At 45.6% G+C, this 20,829-nt stretch overlaps 2 protein-coding genes across 4 annotated transcripts in view; one reads left to right on the forward strand and one right to left on the reverse strand.

The window, feature by feature from the left end:
• Positions 1 to 3,886, forward strand: part of SH3BP5 (SH3 domain binding protein 5) — a 50,858-nt gene extending 46,972 nt beyond the window's left edge. For 2 of the 3 annotated variants that reach the window (XM_083468416.1, XM_083468417.1), the window contains one exon: positions 2,254 to 3,886. In XM_083468416.1, the coding sequence (XP_083324542.1) occupies positions 2,254 to 2,429 (176 nt within the window). In that variant the 3' untranslated portion in view covers positions 2,430 to 3,886. Of the gene's footprint in view, positions 1 to 1,982 lie in introns of all 3 variants that reach the window. The other variant, XR_014517710.1, reaches the window with a different exon arrangement.
• A 2,714-nt stretch (positions 3,887 to 6,600) lies between these two features.
• Positions 6,601 to 20,829, reverse strand: part of CAPN7 (calpain 7) — a 42,987-nt gene continuing 28,758 nt past the window's right edge. The window contains exons 14-21 of the mRNA XM_083468104.1: positions 19,750 to 19,849; positions 18,002 to 18,137; positions 15,663 to 15,738; positions 13,397 to 13,542; positions 9,679 to 9,741; positions 8,338 to 8,468; positions 7,325 to 7,408; positions 6,601 to 7,225 (exon numbers count right to left, since the gene is read on the reverse strand). Coding sequence (XP_083324230.1) covers positions 7,081 to 7,225; positions 7,325 to 7,408; positions 8,338 to 8,468; positions 9,679 to 9,741; positions 13,397 to 13,542; positions 15,663 to 15,738; positions 18,002 to 18,137; positions 19,750 to 19,849 — 881 coding nt within the window. The 3' untranslated portion in view covers positions 6,601 to 7,080. The remainder of the gene's footprint in view (positions 7,226 to 7,324; positions 7,409 to 8,337; positions 8,469 to 9,678; positions 9,742 to 13,396; positions 13,543 to 15,662; positions 15,739 to 18,001; positions 18,138 to 19,749; positions 19,850 to 20,829) is intronic.

Consider the following 20,829-nt stretch of genomic DNA (forward strand, 5'->3'; position numbering starts at 1 on the left):
TACTAGAAGTGTGAAATCATTCTGTGAATGATTCCCGCTTCCTGAATCAGGAAGTTAATGCATGGCTGAAGGAAAATTCCAGAGTCTCCAGTTCCAAAGGTGACAGACCAGTCTTGCACAGCGAGGGGTTTCTTCTGATGAGCGTCGAGCATTTTTCACCCAAAGACAATAGTGCTTGTATCTTAAAATAAGTCACCAAAAATCGGCAGCAAAGAGTCACAGCTAACAGCTGTAAAAAAAGCTCATGGGATGTGGTGGTTGACGGGTTTATTGTTGCTTGAAGAAATGGAAAGGAATACCAATGTGTTTTTTTAAAAACAGAAAACAAAATGTGTGCTACCAGTCATAGGGGAGAATAGTGCGAGAGACGTAGGAGACTGTGGGTATTACGACTCAATCTTACAGCTGTGTAGCTGTAAATATATACACGTGCATACATGTAGGGACGCGGGTGGCGCTGTGGGTTAAACCACTGAGCCTCTTGGGCTTGCCGATCAGAAGGTTGGCGGTTCGAATCCCCGCGACGGGGTGAGCTCCCATTGTTCAGTCCCAGCTCCTGCCAACCTAGCAGTTCGAAAGCACACCAGTGCAAGTAGATAAATAGGTACCACTGTGGCAAGAATGTAAACAGTGTTTCCATGCGCTGCTCTGGTTCGCCAGAAGTGGCTTATTCATGCTGGCCACATGACCCAGAAGCTGTACACCGGCGCCCTCAGCCAGTAAAGCCAGATGAGCGCCGCAACCCCAGAGTCGTCCACGACTGGACCTAATGGTCAGGGGTCCTTTTACCTTCACACACACACACTATAGAGAACATGCTGTTGCTTTCAGAGAACTTCGGCTAAAAGGTTAACAGTATTATGTTATAATAGCTTATGTTATAATCAAAGATATGCACGCATGCACACACTGGGCTGCTTTTCTTCCTGAGGGTTCAAAAATAGAAACTTACTAGGGGCTGCTATCCCCAATTCCTTTGCCAGCCTCCCTTCTGCCACACTTGGTGTGCTCCTTTTATACTTCCTCCTCCTGCCCTCCCAGTTTGCCCTGAGCGCCACCCCTTCTTCTGTAGTATCCCCCCCTCTCCTTTAAACAGCTCTCCTGGGCTGCCAGTCCACCCCCATACTCCTTGCTTGCTCACTAGCCTGCTGGTCTGTCACCACTCTCGAGTTGCTGTGGCCACCTATTGGAGGACATGCAAACTGCAGCACGACCACAGGATTACAATTTTATTTCAGAGCAAGAAAAACCAAGAACAAACTGGTGCCGAGATTAGGTAGTACAGGAGGAACTTCAGTGGGGTTGAAAATGGCAGAATGGTCAACGTACTTATTGGGGAAGCTCCCCCAATTCCAGTTGTATTCCATCATACTTCGAATGCAGTGCCTTTGGCTTTACGGCTTGTTCCAAATTTCCCGAGATGAATGGGGCTAGGGGGATCCCCACTGTATTTGTTAGGCTGCTGTATTTGCTAGGTTATTTTATTCTGTGAACGGCCCTGGGATCTCTTGATGAAGGGCGGTATATAAATTTAATAAATAATAAAAATTAAAATAAAATTGTCAGGGAAGGGGCTGTAGCTCCGTGGTAGAGCATCTGTCTGGAATCAGGATAGTCTCCAATGTTAGTCATCCTTTGAGTAAGGTAAAGGTAAAGGGACCCCTGACCATTAGGTCCAGTTGTGACCAACTCTGGGGTTGCAGCGCTCATCTCACTTTATTGGCCGAGGGAGCCACCGTACAGCTTCCGGGTCATGTGGCCAGCATGACTAAGCTGCTTCTGGCGAACCAGAGCAGCGCACGGAAACGCCGTTTACCTTCCCGCCAGAGTGGTACCTATTTATCTACTTGCACTTTGACGTGCTTTCAAACTGCTAGGTTGGCAGGATCAGGGACCGAGCAACGGGAGCTCACCCCGTCGCAGGGATTCGAACCGCTGACCTTCTGATCGGCAAGTCCTAGGCTCTGTGGTTTAACCCACAGCACCAGCCACGTCCCCTATCCTTTGAGTAGACCCACTCAAATTAATGGAGATGACTAAATTAAGACCATTAATTTAAGTGGATTGACTCGTGAGTAGAACATTCCCCGGCATCGCGAGGTAGGGGTGGGAGATGCACGGCCAATCAGCATAGACAGTACTGAGCCAGCTGGACCAATGGTCTGACTTGATACAAGGCAGCTTCCTAGGTTCTGTAAAACCCACGTCGTTCCATGATTCACGCTGCTGAACCTTTCCATCTCGTCTTCGCAGGGGACAGAGCCGAAGGAGCAGAGAACAAGGCCCTCGACAAAGCAAACAAGAACCGGAACAGCCACTCCTCTTCCAGCGGCCCTACGTTGGACAACCGGATGAAGCAGCTGTCCCTCCAATGCCTGAAAGTCAAAGATGGGATCTGCGCAGACAGAAAAGTAGTACAAATCGGCTGAGGTGGATGTCCCAGCGGAGGAGGAACCTATCGATTAATTTATACAAACTTCTCTTCTGCCTGCCAGAAGAACCTTGTGCCAATAACTATTTAATACATGCCAAATCTTTTAAGCATTTACTCTTTAGGAAACTGCGCTGAGAGTTCCATCGGTGTTGAGGGCTGAAGTATGTGTTTCGGCATTTTTATTTTAGAAATGCAAGCAAAATCTTTCGCCGTGACGGAAACCGGTCACAAAACATCCGCTGCGCTTGTCGGACTTCGCAGCCTTTGCAAGACACTCTGGTAGCAGTTTTGGCTGAAGCAATAACTAGTTGCGTTCCGCATATGGAGTTCTGTGCCAGTCGGGAAACGGAAGACCGAACCAAACGTTGAGGAGGAGCAGCCAGTGTCCATTTTGTAGGCAATGCCCGTTTTTTGAGCCGAGCTGCTGTTTAGACCAGTGGCCTAGCCTTCTACTTTAAACATCTATATTTATATTTTGGATTATAAAAGGATACTGTTGCATGTGACCGAGTCTAGAAACCTTCCCTGAGTCTCTAGACCTCATATACGAGTAAAAATTATACCTCAAGGGTAACATAAATATGTTGTTAATATTGATGCACAGGCCCTTTCTTAGTGTACCATGTTTCAGAGAGGATGTCCCAATTATTACGGATCCAGTAAGAAAAATGAAATGTACATCGGAGCTGTTACAGACGACTTTCTCTGGTATGGCTGGTGTCTGTTGCTAGGTAGGAGCAGGAAAATATTATTTTTACACCTTGGGCCTACCAAGCTGGAAGGGGGCGTTGTCCTGCATGAACAGATGGTCTATTTGCCAGTTAGGGGTTTAAGGGGGTGAGTGAGTACTTCTAAATATCGCTGTAGGTTGTCATGTTATAGGGTTTGTAGAGTAATTAAAGGACTTATAAATTTAGCATCCCTCGAGGGAAAATAAGTCGAGTACGATTGGGAAGGGTGTCGAAGCATGTTCAGCGACAGCTGTTACGCAGTAGAGATGTCGGGTAGTTATGCTAATAAGAGGTAGTTAAAATCATAGGACTTTTGTTTTGGTAGGTAGCATTTCTGAAACTGACATATGCCATTGCTAATAAAACTTACTCGTTTCCTTGGCTGCCCCGTCCTCAGATTTTCTGTTCCTTAGCTTAGTTCGGTTGTGTTTTTTTGTCCCCAACTACAGTTTTGTGTAGCTATTCTGCAAACAAATGTACAATATATATATATACCCTTCGCACTACAGTGAATGTTCCTTTCACTCTTCAGTTTTGTTTTCATGTGCAGTATGGTTCTGTTGAAAGTGCTTAAAATTCTTTTAGGAAAGCCTTTACAAATTTGTTCCCCTCAATATACAGACAACTTCCATTTGTGCGTTTGGCTCATGTTTCGACTGAGGAAATGGACTCTGCGAGTGCCAAATGGAACAGTCAATAATAAAGTGAAAACTAAACAGTTGTCGTGTGTGTTTTCTTTTTTTCTCTGATACATGGCAAGATTCAAGCTTGGAAGTCAGAGCGAAGGGGTACAATTGTTCGTCCCATTTGTGGCACAGTGATAAATAGTAAAAAAAACACACCAAAAGCTCTGGATTTAATATTCTTGTGTGCACCGTAGACTCTTCCCTTGAGCATCCAAGTTGCAGAATTAAAAAGCATTTCAGCCATTTAAATAAATATATATATATATATATCTCCCAGACAGTCCCTGGCCTCAGGCTCACTAGAGACATGACACAAAAGGAAAAGCGGTTAGGAGGGAGGAAATAAAAAACAAGCTCAGTCACAAATGCTTCATCACACAAATGCTGTCAATGGAAAAAAGTGATAAGTGCGATGCTGTAGGATTCTGTCCTGGGCCCTTCGTTGTTCAACGTCTTAAAAAATGACTTGGATGAAGGAATTGAGGAGACGTGCATCAAATTCGCAGAGGACACCAAACTGGAAAGGGTAGCTAATGATGCAGAAGACAGAATCTGAATTCAAAATGACCTTAACAGGTTGGAGAACTGAGTCCAAACTAACAAAATGAATTTCAACAGGGACAAATGTCAGGTTCTGCACTTAGGGAGGAAAAACCAGAGGCACAAATGTAAGATGGGAAATACCTGGCTTACTAGCAGTACATGTACAAAAAATCATGCATCGCCATAAACAAAGGATGAATTCTCGTTAAGTATCTGTGGATATAAATCCCCATAATATGTGTACCTATATGTACACACGACAAACTCCATATAGAATCCATTTTTTGGTACTTACATAGAATATTATTGCATGTAGTCCTCTAAAGAGTCAATTAAATCTGTTGCCTTCTGTCTTTTTATTACTGACTTGTTTGCAGTCAGGGCTACATCTGTAACTTTCATCTTACTAATTGCCTTGCAAAGCAGTTAAGCGGAGCTACTGTTAAGTGCACAGCGTGTTTCAATTCCCCCTAGCCTAGCTGGTCGCTCACAGAACAGCAATTACAAGGCACCCGATTTTGATTTCCTTTTCAAAGGGAGCTACCAGTTGAGATAATAGCAAAAGCAACGTCACCCTGTTGAGTCGCTTGATAACGGGGAAGGAGCTGCCTTGCGTATTTGGGCATTCATTTTCTTGAGAAAAGCAAAACTAAAAGAATAAATAAAAATCAGGCAGATTTGGCTGAAAACAGACAAGGGAAATGGATTTTTAAAGTTGCAAATTGGGGTGGCGTCGTGGGGACGCGGGTGGCGCTGTGGTCTAAACCACTGAGCCTGCGACTTGCTGATCAGAAGGTCAGCGGTTTGAATCCCCGCGACGGGGTGAACTCCCGTTGCTCAGTCCCTGCTCCTGCCAACCTAGCCATTCCAAAGCACATCAAAGTGCAAGTAGATAAATAGGTACCACTCCGGCGGGAAGGTAAACGGCGTTTTTGTGCGCTGCTCTGGTTCGCCAGAAGCGGCTTAGTCATGCTGGCCACATGACCCGGAAGCTGTACGCCAGCTCCCTCGGCCAGTAAAGCGAGATGAGCGCCACAACCCCAGAGTCATCCGCGACTGGACCTAATGGTCAGGGGTCCCTTTACCTTTAAACAAGGCTTGCTCCAGCCCCTTCTCCCTTTGGCCTGAAGCTGCTATTTCTTCATTGGGAATACCAAGTGTCTTTCACAAATTGAACTTACCAGTAACAAAAGATAGCCTCGTCCTCTGTGCTGTAGATGGGATGGAGAACCAGCAGCCCTGCAGATGGGTGGTGGAACCACAACACCCACCGCCCCAGACATGGGTGACTAGGGCTGATGGGCGTTGGGTGCCCAGCACTATAGAGAAGCACAGTTCCCAGCCCTGCTTTAAAGAGAAATAGGTACATCTCCAAAGCCCTACATTTAAGGGGGAAATCAGCTAAAGCTGGGTGGATTTGATTCAAATAAAATTGATTTAAATCACGATTTAAATCACTAGTCAGTAAAACTTCATTTAAATCATTTTTTTACAGAAAGACTCATTCTTGCTGGTATAATCTTAATATTTACAACCAGCTGAAGGTTTCATTTTTGGAATAATAAATTTTCAGAGTAGTTTTTACAGTTATATAAAAAATTATACTGATTTGGTTAGACTATTAGAAATACAAAGACAGGTAATTATGAAATGTAATTGTTTATATTTGGACAACTTTTCTGCTGTACTTTATTGGAAGTAGAAAAATAATCATTTCCTTAACAATTTATTTAACTAAGACAATAACATTATAGCATATATGTATTTGTTAACTGATGTGGTTAAACAATTAAAAAAACCAAAAACCTTAGACTGAGTTTAACACACATGAAAAACTTAAATCCTTATTTCCTGATGAATAGCCTTTGGACTATAATGTAACTTAAATAGAAAACTATCTTTAGAAAGATTTTTCCTCCAAAAGCATTTTATTTTAAAAGTCCGATTAAAAAAATAAATAAATTGATTTTTATCCACCCAGAGCTAAAGCGAGGGTTAGCTCTACCAACAGCTATTTCAGGCAGGGGTTTCTCCTAGTCCTCATGGCAGGATATTATTATTATTAATAATAATATTATCATAATGTTATTATCATTATTAGTTCCAAAACATCTGGAGAGCTACAGGTTCTCACCCTTGCAGCAAAGAGCCAAGGAAGTTTTTCAACATGTACAGCCATCTCTGATTCAAGACAGATATGACCTGAGCTTGTTCACTGGTGTATTTGGAAAAACCAAAGCTGTAAGGAGGGGAGTTGGTGGGAGACAGACATTTTAAAGCCCAAACGTGATGAAAATATTCTCAGAAGCAACGCCATGCGAAAAGCAGGGACATTATAGACAAACAAGCAATTCCCTTGGCCTGCCCTCCAGTTGGCCACTTCTAGGCTAAGAGAAGAAACTTGGTTTCCACTCTTGCTTTAAGAGATCCCTATGGACAATGACCATCTGTCCTTATAAAAGTGCACACGTGGTAGAAACTTGTAGGTGTTCAAAATCAATCCACAGCATCGGTTACCTGCTCCAACTTTAGGGTGCAATTCCCTTTGAGAAAGTCCAGATTTGTTTTGCACAGCCCATGTAAACATTTCCCCCCCTAAGGTAGGTTCTTTCGATTGCCCTCCAGCGTTTAAAGAGTCTTAAGGTCTGCCACATCCATTGCAAGAGAGTCATAGAGATGGGTGACTTCATTGCAGCTGCGATGTCTTAAGAGGGGTAACGCTATTAAAGTCCAAAAAGAAAGGTCCTTCCTGCTGAGGGAGGAAAGTGCTTGGGATAATATTGTAAATGCCAGCAGGGACACATTCGAGTTCCAGGTAGCAAAACCCGCATCTTGGAGGGAGAAAAAGAGAAAAAAAAGGGGCAAACTTAGGACGAGATCTAGCACAATGCAAATCCAGAAAGATGTGTCGCCAGACAAGGCGTCATTACCTGTAATCGCCGCTGTTTTTCTTCTGAAAGCCTTGCTCTCCCACTGTAGAGACGGTCACCACTTCAAAGCCAACACTGTATTGCCTGCAAAAACCAAATCGGAGGTTGTGATTGCCTTTTAGACACAGTGATCCTTGGCAAGGGCAGTGCTTTTTTCTGGGGGGGGGGGATATGCAGGAGTACGCAAACCCCTAAACATTTTGTGAATCTTTGCAGTTTTGTCCATTTACTGTATTTATTTTTCCTGATTTGAACTATAAAATGGTGATTTTCTGGAGTCAAAATTAAAGTACCACTAAACATTTTTTTTTGGGGGGGGGGAGCACTGGACAACGGTATTTATGGACACCAAAATTACAGTGGTACCTCGGGTTAAGTACTTAATTTGTTCCGGAGGTCCGTTCTTAACCTGAAACTGTTCTTAACCCGAAGCACCACTTTAGCTAATGGGGCCTCCTGCTGCTGCCGTGCCGCCAGAGCAAGATTTCTGTTCTCATCCTGAAGCAAAGTTCTTAACCCGAGGTACTATTTCTGGGTTAGCGGAGTCTGTAACCTGAAGCATATGTAACCCAAGGTACCACTGTATAGGATTTGGAACTAAGCACATAACTCAGCATTCTTAGAACAAGAAATTAAAAGGAATTTTCTGAAACGTGTGTCCTTTCAAATGTGTGTGTGGGAGGGGGTTATTGTTTTGTTTTGATTATGTACTCTCATTTTATTCTGTATTTTTATGCTGTGAACCACATCATCTTTGGATGAAGGGTGGTATACATATGTATTATTATTATTATTATTATTACCGTTCTATCTATCTATCTATCTATCTATCTATCTATCTATCTATCTATCTATTTTATTAATTGCAGCAATTGCTGGTTAGATTCCCCATAAATGAACAAAAACAAATGGGAGTTTATAACACTGGACAAATGACTGAGTTTGGCCAACAAACAATGTTTGCGTTGCACCGCACTAACTTTGGGGCTCCACTCCTTCAAACCTGCACAAACCTTGGTCCTCGTAGCTCAATGAGGAGGGGGCCGGCCTTGTCCAACTGGAACTGGTAAATAGGATTGTTCTTGGCGGTCTCTCTGAAATTCCCACACCCGCCAGCACTTTGGCCTTTCCACTGCCCATTTACCTAAGCGAAAGAAAGTTCAAGAGGTTCTTAAGCAGCACATACTATTGAGAACAAAAAGAAATGATTCATTAATCCTAGTTCCAGTTTAACTTCCCTTCTGGTTGACGTCCAACGCTTTACCTAGAACTTCAATCTCAAAGTCGCTCAAGCTTACACTGGAACAAGGCAAAGGTTTTACATCGGCTCCTTGACTTAATTGCTATGTCCTTTTATGGGAAATGAGAAAATGGTCCTGCTAAAGTCTTCCTTTGTTGCAGGATTCAGACTGAAGTGTCAAGTGCCTTTTAGGCACGTTTCTTGCCAAGCCTTCAACTGCTTGCATTCTTTTAAGATAGGGGCTGCCCAGGATCAATAGATTTTGGTGGCAGGAAGCACATTTAATATGTTTCAAAAAGAGGGGAGCCTTATGCCTTAGAACCATTTGAGTTGCTTTGGTTATAGCTGCATTTACTGTATTTTTCGCTCCATAAGACACACTTTTTCCCTCCTAAAAAGTAAGGGGAAATGTGTGTGCGTCTTACGGAGCGAATGCAGCAGGGAGGCAGGCAGGAAAAGCCCCCAAGAGCCGCACACAAGCTCCGTGTGGCTTTTGCGGGCTTTTCCCCAGGAGGGAGAAGGGACTGACGAGGCCAGTCAGTCCCTTCTCCCTCCTCGTAGAAAAGCCCACAGGAGCTGTGCGCTCCTTAAAAGGTGCACGGCTCCTGTGGGCTTTTGTGGGAGGTGGGGGAATTGCCATAGCCACGCGCAGCCTCTCCCGGCCGGAGAGGTTGCGCACGGCTAAAGAGGAAGCCAAGACAGCCAGTGGGATGGATCCTGCTCGCTGTCTTGGCTTCTTAGCTCTTTGGGGCTGGGGGGGGGGGGAGACCTGGGTTTTCCCCGGCAGCCCTGAGAAGCTCTGGGAGAAGCGGACAGGCTGAGCACAGCCTGTCCACTGCTCTTTGGGGGTGGAGGGGGGGGGAATAATATTTTTTTTCTTGATTTCCCCCTCTAAAAACTAGGTGCGCCTTATGGTCCGGGGCGCCTTATGGAGCGAAAAATACAGGAAGTAAATACATCGCTAAATAGGCTCACTACAATGAGCGTTTAGCACAATTTTGGTTTTTCTGTCACACAGCCAAGGGTTAAACCCAGCAAGAATATAGCAAGGAACTTGTAGATCTTATTTCGATCTACCCAGCAGATGACCACAGAGATTGCAATTCTTTCTTACCCGTTTGGATATGGTATACGGTGTCGGGATCTTGCAGAAGTTAAACTTGCACACTGAATACACCTGAGTTGACAAAGAAATGGAAAAGATTGACACAGAACGATCCACACGCTGTGAAACTAAAAAGAAGCAGCGGACAACGGCTAGGGAAACACACAAGGCCAAGACGCTCTTGGGCTCCTGTTCTGGTTTCCCACAGGAATCTGGTTGGTCATTGCGAGAACAAGATGAGCCATTGGGATGATCCAGCGATGTCTCCTTACGTTCTTAGCAGAACCTACATTGGTGCCTCGCAAGACAAAAAGAATCCGTTCTGTGATTCTCTTCGTCTAATGGTTTTTTCGTCTTGCAAAGCAAGCCCATTGAAGGATTAGCGCTATTAGCGGCTTTTAGCGGCTTATCTGCTGATCGGATCAGCTGATAAGCGGCTTAGCGGCTTAGAAAAAGGGGGGGAAAGGAAAAAAACCCAGCAGGAACTCACAAGACATTGTTGTCTTGCGAAGCAAGCCCATAGGAAATTCGTTTTGCGAAGCACTTCCAAAACAGAAAACTCTTTCGTCTAGCGAGTTTTCCGTCTTGCGGGGCACCATTGTAATTGGTTTGTTTTCTCTTACAGAAAAACCCACACACGTAAATGCAGATTTTTGCAAGGTGTGAAGTAGGGCTGGGTGATATATCGTCCAAAACCGGTTTGAATCCCATATTGTGATACAGTGGTGCCTCGCAAGACGAAATTAATTCGTTCCGCAAGTCTCTTCGTCTTGCGAGTTTTTCGTCTTGCGATGCACGGTTTCCCATAGGAATGCATTGAAAATCAATTAATGCGTTCCTAGGGAAACGGCCTTCAGACCAGGTCCGGGGACAGTCTGTCCCCGGACCTCTTCTGAAGGCTGGGGGGGGGGGCAAGGGCTTTTCTTCCCACCCCCAGCATTTTAAAAAACCCCGGGACAGCGGAGTTGCTGTCCCGGGGAGATTTTAAAATGCTGGGGGTCGGCAGCGAACGCTTCGCTCCCGACCCCCAGCATTTTAAAATCTCCCCGGGACAGCAGAGACTTCTCTGCTGTCCCGGGGAGATTTTAAAATGCTGGGGGTCGGCAGCGAACGCTTCGCTCCCGCCCGCCAGCATTTTAAGATCGCCTGGGGTAGGCGGGGGGGAGGCAGGCGGGGGGGGGAGAAAAGACTTTTGCCCCCCGCCGGCCTTCAGAAGAGGTCCTCTTCTGAAGGCCGGCTGTGGGCGAAAGTCTTTGCTCCCGACCGCCAGCATTTCCCTATGGGCTTTCGTCTTGCGATGCAAGCCCATAGGGAAATTCGTCTTGCGAAGCGCCTCCAAAACAGAAAACCCTTTCGTCTTGCGGGTTTTCCGTCTTGCGAGGCATTCGTCTTGCGGGTTACCACTGTACCAGTTTTATAATTGTTGACCTGCCGAGATATCACAAATCATGGTGTGTGTGTTATGCAAAAATCACAATGTGGGAGGAACCATGAAGCCAGCCAATACTTCTTTTGATTCCTGCAGCTCCTGTTAACTTTGCTGGCTCAGTTCTCCCCCACCTCTTGCAGGGGGCAGCGAATCACCAGAACAGGTGCCGGCAAAAATCAAGATGCAGGAACAACCGTGAAGCCAGCCAATGCCTCTACATAGCTCCATCCTTATTTCAGACATCGTGATATATCACGATGTTTAGCTGGTGATATATCTTGATGTTGAAAACCAGATATCGCCCAGCCCTAATGTGAGCCCTTGTAAGAGAAATGTAATTATACAACTTGTCCAATATGCGAGGAGCAGAAAGCATCTTTGTTATTGCTTCAGGGTAGACTGGCGGAGGGAAAAGAAAGACTTGCTGTTTCCCGGAGAAGCTGAATTGGCTGGCCCAGAACATTCAAGAGAGAGAATATCCAGAAAAGAATCGGCTACGTTTGATCAATCGTCATCACATCACAACTCGACTTGGCCATCTCCAGTTACAGGAAGGAACTGCGTCTGGGATAAGGGCCCTCAACAATGTGCCACAAGTTTCCCCAGGATCACACATAATCTAGTAAAGGTAAAGGTACCCCTGCCCGTATGGGCCGGTTGTGTCCGACTCTAGGGTTGTGTGCTCATCTCACTTAAGAGGCCGGGAGCCAGCGCTGTCTGCAGACACTTCCGGGTCACGTGGCCAGCGTGACGAAGCTGCAGCTGGCGAGCCAGCACAGAACACGGAAACGCCGTTTACCTTCCCGCTATAAAGCGGTCCCTATTTATCTACTTGCACTTAAGCGTACTTTCGAACTGCTAGGTGGGCAGGAGCTGGGACCGAACGACGGGAGCTCACCCCGCCGCGGGGATTCGAACCGCCGACCATACGATCGGCAAGTCCTAGGCACTGAGGTTTTACCCACAGCGCCACCCGCGTCCCTACACACAATCTAGGGATGCGATATATCAGAATATTCTCCTGTTTGACATTTTTGGCTTCTCTCAAAATTCTTTTGTCGTCACACCCAAGAGAGAACCTGCAAATTCACTTGGGGTTTTGCTTTAGGCAGAAGCCCAGTGCTCACTCTCATAGGAACCAACTCCTAGGGCAGCCTTTCTCAACCTTGGGTCCCCAGATGTTGTTGAACTACAACTCCCATCACCCCTAGCTAGCAAGGCCAGAGCTCAGGGATGATGGGAGTTGTAGTCCGACAACATCTGGGGACCCACAGGTTGAGAACTGCTGTCCTAGGGGCAAAGGTCTCTTCGCCTTCCCCCCATAAAGTATTTGTGTGGTCTGGCCCCCCCCCCCAAAGTTGACGGACATTGCCATTCAAATGGTGTGTGTATGCTGTGTCATGTGAGTGATTATGCGAGGCAGGGCTTACCTGAATCCCCCCCCCCCCATTTTTTTTCTAGTTGGCACCCCTGGTCACTCTGATCTGCTCTAAGGAAAGCTGGCGACTGCACATGTAAAAGTTATCACATGGTGACTATACAGTTGTACCTCAGAAGCCGAATGGAATCTGTTCAGGAAGTCCATTTGACTTCCAAAACATTCGGAAGCTGCGGAGGACGTTCAGGTTCCAAAGAACGTTTGCAAACCGGAACACTCACTTCCGGGTTTGTGGCGTTTGGGAGCCAAAACATTTGATTCGCAAGGCGTTCAACTTCTGAGGTACGACTGTACAGTGGTACCTCGGGTTAAGTACTTAATTCGTTCCGGAGATTCGTTCTTAACCTGAAACTGTTCTTAACCTGAAGCACCACTTTAGCTAATGGGGCCTCCTGCTGCTGCCGTGCTGCCGGAGCACTATTTCTGTTCTCAACCTGAAGCAAAGTTCTTGACCTGAAGCACTATTTCTGGGTTAGCGGAGTATGTAACCTGAAGCGTATGTGACCTGAAGCGTATGTAACCTGAGGTACCACTGTATTTGGCAGCTGTCATCACAGCAATGAGATTTCCTCTGTGCCTCCGCCAATGATCATCATTAAAAGGACCCCATTATTATTATTATTTTGTTAAAGCTGTTTAACATCGTTGTCGCGTTTCCCGCAATTTTGAATGAAACAAAAACCGATCTAGCATATAATCCCTGTAAGCGGGGCTAAAAATAACCACTTGCCTGCTCCCCTGTAGAAAGAATTGCCTCGGAGCCGACTCCCTCTGCCCTGCCCGACTCTGAAAAGATCTGATGGTGGGGATGACCAGCGTCTTAAAATACTTCTTTCGCAAGGCTGCCTATAAACACGTACCCTGAGCGTGTAGTGAATCGTGTTCTGCTTTTCGTACTGAGAAACCACCAGAGTAAACGTATGGGTTCCTGGAGACGTCAGCTTGATCTTGGTGAGATAGTGGGGGCTGTTGATTCGAATCCCGTCGATATACGGAGGAGGGTCGGCTGAAAGGGAAAGATTTATGCATGTGACGACAGTGGCGAGGATTCTCCATGCACAGAAATGGAAGGAGAGAAAACCCTCTGTAATGGATTTAGGGGTTGCTCGTGCGTAAGTTGCCACCACTGCTGGCGAGGTTACCTGGTTAAACCCTTTCTGAATGAACAGCCTCCAGCATCGTGACTGTCTCAGTCGCTGGCAGGATCCGTCAGTGGGCGTTTCTTGAACCTTTTCCAGCATAAAAGTTGTTTGACGCCAAGTCTCCTCCTACTCTCCCTGCGCGGGAGTCTTCTGCGCAGGGAGGGTGTGGGCAACGGAGTACCCGTACTCTCTCCGCTGGTCTCCGGCGAGGAGTTTTGGAGCCTCCTCTCCGATTCCCCCATCTGCCCCCCTTCTCCACTGGTGTTACGCTGATTTCCTTCCCCAGCAGATGGGCTACCTCTCTCCCTACTGGGACCCTCTCCGGCATCCCTCTGGAGCCTTCCCTCCGCCTCTAGCTCCGATGGCAGTTCCCTGACACCCTCCAAGGAAGAATGGCTGATCTTGGAATATGCCGAGATGGCGAAAGTGACGGCACTGATAAGAGACACAAATTTAGAATCCTTTCAAGAAGACCTTTCTAGTCATTTCAAAAGTTATTTCCCATATGCGGAGACCACAGCAGGGTTTGAAGTGTGAGAAATAGATTAAGAAACATGTTGGAGAGGATGAAATTTGGTAAGACGGAACCTTAAAATGCAATTGTAATTTGGGTTATAAACATTGATGTTGGGTAAGCGGGAAGTCACTAGTTTTGTTAAATTGGAATATAACTGCTGAGTAACAAATGTAACTTTCAATATGGAAAAAGAATACATCATCATCATCATCATCATTATTATTAAAAAATTGTATAAGCCACCCATAAAAAAGAAAGAAAGAGGTTTATAGATTTAGGTTTGATATATGCATTTTTGAAAGGGAGAGGAATTTTTTGGCTCTCTAGATGTTTTTTAAAATATATATCTTTTTATACCCTGCCCATCTGGCTGAGTTTCCCCAGCCACTCTGGGTGGCTCCCAACAGAATAATAAAAACATGGTAAAACATAAAACATATAAAAATTCCCTAAACATGGCTGCCTTCAGATGTCTTCTAAAAGTTAGATAGTTGTTTATTTCCTTGACATCTGATGGGAGGGTGTTCCACAGGGTGGGTGCCACCACTGAGAAGGCCCTCTGCCTGGTTCCCTGCAACCTCACTTCCTGCAAGGGAGGGAACTGCCAGAAGGCCCTCAGAGCTGGACCTCAGTGTCTGGGCTGAATGGACTCCCATCATCTTCGGTCATCATGGGGGGACGTAAGATGTAGTAAAAATAAAAGATCTGGAGGGCCTCAGGTTCTCCATCCTTGGAGAAGAAGGTAAAGGTATAGGGACCCCTGACCACTAGGTCCAGTCGTGGCCGACTCTGGGGTTGCGGCGCTCATCTCGCTTTATTGGCTGAGGGAGCCGGGATACAGCTTCCAGGTCCTGTGGCCACCATGACTAAGCGGCTTCTGGCGAACCAGAGCAGCGCACGGAAACGGCGTTTACCTTCCTGCCGGAGTGGTACCTATTTATCAACTTGCACTTCGTGCTTTCGAACTGCTACATTGGCAGGCGCAGGGACCGAGCAACGGGAGCTCACCCATCGTGGGGATTTGAACCGCCGACCTTCTGATCGGCAAGTCCTAAGCTCTGTGGTTTAACCCACAGCGCCACCCGCGGCCCTCCCATCTGGAGGGCCTCAGGTTCCCCATCCTTGGAGAAGATGAAGATTCTTTAGGTAGCATTTAGCATTTCTAGAGGATGCTAATGGCACAGTAACAGATGTCAGAAACAAGAAGAGGCACAGCTGGACAGCAACAAGACCTAATTTAGTGGTCAGCTGCAGCGTCGCTGGACCCTTCTCAGGCTGTCAAATGAGACACCCACAGAATTCGGTCAATAAACGTCAGAGAAAGGGTTACATCCACCCTGCTTCGGCAACGAGCTTCTCAATCAAATGTCCCCCTTGACAAAGAAAATCTTTTAATATTATTTTGGAAGCTTTGTATCCATAGGTTGTAGGGTGGAGCTAGAAGAGGAGGGTTGTTAGCACACCTACCAGGATAGTAAACCTTTTTCCCATCTGTTTTGTATACCACCATTGTGATGAACTCCCGGTTGTGAGCAAAGTCATCCTGCGAAAGCAAAGACCAACATCATCATCATCATCATCATCATTATTATTATTATTATTAGAATTTATAGACCGCCATATACCCAGAGGTCTCAGGGCAGTTCGCACAAAAATCAGAATATACAAAATCAAAATAAAATACCGTCTTTTTCGCTCTATAAGACGCACCAGACCACAAGACGCACCTAGTTTTTGGAGGAGGAAAACAAGAAAAAAAATATTCTGTATCTCAGAAGCCAGAACAGCAAGAGGGATCACTGCACAGTGAAAGCAGCAATCCCTCTTGCTGTTCTGGCTTCTGGGATAGCTGCGCAGCCTGCATTCGCTCCATAAGACGCACACACATTTCCCCTTACTTTTTAGGAGGGGAAAAGTGAGTCTTATAGAGCAAAAAATACGGTAACCCAATAATAACCCCCAACAATCACTATGTCCTTGTTTATTTATTATTTTATTATTCATCTTATTTTTGTTGGTTAGCCTTAGTCACCCACCCACCTACATTCTGTTTCTGTTTATTACATTTCTATACCACCCTTCACCTGGCAGACCTCAGGCCGGTTCACAGCATAAAAACACAAGAGACACAATGAGAATGAGAATGAGAATAAAACCAAGCAACCAACTGGCCCCCCTTCCCTCAGGTAGACTGCCTTTGCCCAGGGAGGCTCTCTGTCTCGCTCATTCTGACATGACTCAACAGACCTTCAGTTTCTGAGCAGCCCAATTCACACTTGCACATAACAGGGTTTAAGAGAATGCAAGGGTAAAAATGGTCAGCTCCAAAAGGAACCGACCCCTGAATCTGGTAGAGGCTGACTGGAACGAGGGAAGTTTATGGCAGTGGGTCACACAGAGACACAGGTGGCAGCTCTTGCGTGGGTGAAAGACTCACAGGAGCCCTTTAGTTGCATTTCCCGCTGCAAAAACTTTGGCACACTAACAATGCGCTCTAGTGCACGGTTTTGGAGGTACAGGTGCATCTGTACATGTGCCAGCAGTTTGGTTGCGAGATCCGGTGCCGAGCGCACTGCTCTAGTTAACGCAAACGTGGCCTATGTCTTACAAAATCTATACAGTAGTACCTTGGTTCTTGAACTTCATCTGTTCCAGGAGTCCATTTGACTCCCAAAACGGTTTGAAAACCAAGGCACAGCTTCCGATTGGCTGCAGGAGCTTTCTGCACTCAAGCGGAAGCCGCATCGGATGTTCGGCTTCCGGAAAATGTTTGCAAACCAGAACACCTACTTCCGGGCTTTTGGCGTTCAGGAACCAAAACGTACACATACCAAGGCATTCAAAAACCAAGGTATGACTGTAGACCACGTACCGTATTTTCCCATCTATAAGATGCCCTCATGTATAAGATGCCCCCTATTTTGGGGGAGTCAGATTTAAGAAAATAGAGGGATGTATCCGTGTATAAGATGCCCCCAATTTTTTTACATTATTTTTAAGGAAAAGAACCTAGTCTTATACAGGGGGAAATGTGGTAATTGTACCAAAACCTCTAAGCGGCTTGCAAGAAAGGTCTATGAAATATGCTTGACAAAAGTTAAAAAGGTAACCGTGTCGGCCGACAACAACAAATCCGAATCCACATTAGGAATAGGGCCAGTCAAAATGTTACAAAACAGAAAGCAGATTTCCAATTTTCCCCGCCTTGTCTTTTTGACATCTGCTGCGATGAAAGAATTCTGGGAGACCCGAAAACTCGTACGCTGTTTCGTAACATTCTGCTTGGCCCGATAAGGGAACCACACTCCTGTGGCTTTGCATTTAATATAAAATAACGGGTGGCTTTTATCCTCCTCTTGCTAGCTCAAATACCGAGAGAAGCATCGGCATTTCAGGGCCCGGTCCCTCGTTCATACCAGGGTTCAAACATTCATGCCAATGGTAAAGGTAAAGGGACCCCTGACCCTTAGGTCCAGTCGTGGACGACTCTGGGGTTGCTGCGCTCATCTCGCTTTATTGGTCGAGGGAGCCAGCGTATAGCTTCCGGGTCATGTGGCCAGCATGACTAAGCCGCTTCTGGCGAACCAGAGCAGCGCACGGAAACGCCGTTTACCTTCCCGCCGGAGCGGTACCTATTTATCTACTTGCACTGGTATGCTTTCGAACTGCTAGGTTGGCAGGAGCAGGGACCAAGCAACGGGAGCTCACCCTGTTGCGGGGATTCGAACCGCCGACCTTCTGATCGGCAAGCCCTAGGATCAGTGGTTTAGACCACAGCACCACCCGCGTCCCCATGCCAAGGGTACCTTGTCCGTAATGTGTCTGCTGAGCAGGATCCAAACTGCAGCCCCACCTTGTGGACACTGAACCTCCAGTTTGTACTGTGGGTTGTTAGCTAGGCTGTATGCATCTTTCACAGGGCCCTGTTTTGCATCCCAGGTACTAAAAATAGAAAAAGAAAATATTTTATTAGAAATAATTTACGATGAATTGGAAAAAAAAGTTTTAAAAGCACCTTTCCCCCCCAAAAAACCAGAGTCCTTTTTCTTGGGGATAATTCAGACTGAAGTTCCCAGGTGTCAAAAAAGGTTATTGATGTATGCCACTACTGTGGCCCGTGTTTTGTTAGCCTAAAAATGGAAAATGAGCGAGGTCCCAACCAAAGGCAAATGGCAACTTGAATTGATGGAATACACTTAGCTTGCAGATTTAACAAAAAGAATGAGAGAACAAGAAGAACATATGATCAGAGAAGACTGGAAAACGTTTACTGAATGTATGAGGGGAAATTGTGCACGCTTGAAAATGTTGGCAGCATTAAGATAAATTCAACAGCGTAAATAAGTTTTGGTGGAAGTAATAATGCAGGGATTTATGTTATGCAAAATTAACCATGGAAAGAGAAGAAGGGAAGTCATTGATATTTTAAGGTTGTCCAAATGAATATTCTAAACTATAAAAGAGAATATATATATATATATATATATATATATATATATATATATATATGAGAATTGTAAAACAGTGTGTGTGTGTGTGTGTATATATAATAACTTGATGATAACTTGAGCATCAAGCAGCAAAAAACAAACCCCAAACATGAGAGATAAACGCAAACTCCCTCTCTCAAACACGTCACTGTTTCATTTATAGGAATTGCAATTCATTCATACAAAACTTGACTACCCTTTAAGAGGACATATTTTGGCTATCACTCCTTTTATGCTAGCAATGATCTCAACAGGAAGTACAAAATATTATTTGGTGCAATCCTTCCAAGGAACAAAGCAAACAGCTGTTGAAATGCGAGCCTGAAACTTACGAATGCTCAAGAGGAAATGCGGCGTGGCGTGTGAGAATATTCAAATTCTGCATGCTGAATGCTCCCAAACATGAAAGCTACAATGCCCAAGTTGTACCTACATAATAAAAAATGCTTTCTTCTGGATTCTCCGATCTTGCAGCTTTCTTGGATGGCCCTGGATTCTAGTTTCATGAAGTAGTTTTTCTCCTGCCTACTTTTTCCATAAAGGTAACGGTAAAATGGACTGACCATTAGGTCCAGTCGTGGCCGACTCTGGGGTTGCGGCACTCATCTCACTTTATTGGCCGAGGGAGCCGGCGTACAGCTTCCGGGTCATGTGGGCAGCATGACTAAGCTGCTTCTGGCGAACCAGAGCAGCGCATGGAAATGCCGTTTACCTTCACGCCGGAGCGATACCTATTTATCTACTTGCACTTTGACATGCTTTCGAACTGCTACATTGGCAGGAGCAGGGACCAAGCAACGGGAGCTCATCCCGTCATGGGGATTCGAACCGCCGACCTTCTGATCGGCAAGCCCAAGAGGCTCAGTGGTGACCACAGCGCCACCCGCATCCATACCAGGGCATAATTTTATGCATCTTCACCACGTCCCCCTTTCTGTTTTTCTAAATTAGAAAGCCTCAAATATCGTACCGTTCCCTCACAAGGGAAGTTGGGGGCTGGGATTGGTCCAGGACAGCTGTATAGAAGTAAACTTGCAACTTGCAACCTTTTCCGTTGGACAAACCTGTGAATGCATGTTGATTCTTTAAAAAGACTCGGGTTCCAGCTCAAGTATATAACATCGTAATACTTGCACAGATCTTCCCAGGCAATCCAGAAAATCCCTAAAAGAAAGGAAAAGATCTAGGTCAAAAAACATGCTATATTTTCCTCAAAAAGCCAATTAACATATTCATAGGAGTCAATGATAATACAGTCGTAACTTGGAAGTCGAATGGAATCCGTTCCGGAAGTCCGTTCGACTTCCAAAACATTCGGAAACCAAAGTGTGGCTTCTGATCGGCTGCTTGGGGCTTTAACGGTCAGCACCAACACTTTGAATTCTGCATGAAAATGTACTGGGAGCCAGTGCAGGTCTTTCAGGAACAGTGTTATGTGGTTACTGAATAGGATTGATTGCCAGCTGTTGAACTGGGCTGACCTCGGAACCTCCTGCAGCCAACTGGAAGCCACAGAAGGCCCGTCAGACATTTGGCTTCCAAAAATAGTTCGCAAGCCAGAACACTCATTTCCAGGTTTGAGGCGTTCGGGAGACAAAACGTTCGAGAACTAAGTTGTTTGAAAACCAAGGTATGACTGTAGGAAATTATTATTATTATTATTATTATTAATACCCCGCCCACCTGTCTGGGTTTCCTCAGCCACTCTGTGTGGCCCCCATATAATATTGTTATTATTAATAATAAAAGTCAGAAAATATCAAACATTAAAAACTTCCTCAAAGAGGGCTGCCTTCAGATGTCTTCTAAAAGTCAAATAGTTGTTTATGTCTTTGACATCTGATGGGAGGGCGTTCCACAGGGCAGGTGCCACTACTGAGAAGGCCCTCTCCCTGGTTCCCTGTAACCTCACCTTTTTGCAGTGAGGGAACTTAGTGCTGGACCTCAGTGTCCGGGCAGAGCGATGCGAGTGGAGATGTTCCTTCAGGTATACTGGACTGAGACCGTTTAGGGCTTTACACTTCAGCACCAACACTTTGAATTGTGCTCGGAAACGTACTGGGAGCCAATGTAGGTCTTTCAGGACCGGTGTTATGTGGTAACTGAATAGGATTGATTGCCAGCTGTTGAACTGGGCTGACCTC

Source organism: Podarcis liolepis (genome assembly GCF_965112155.1).
Source record: "Podarcis liolepis genome assembly, chromosome: 12".
NCBI classification, from domain to species: Eukaryota; Metazoa; Chordata; class Lepidosauria; order Squamata; family Lacertidae; genus Podarcis; species Podarcis liolepis.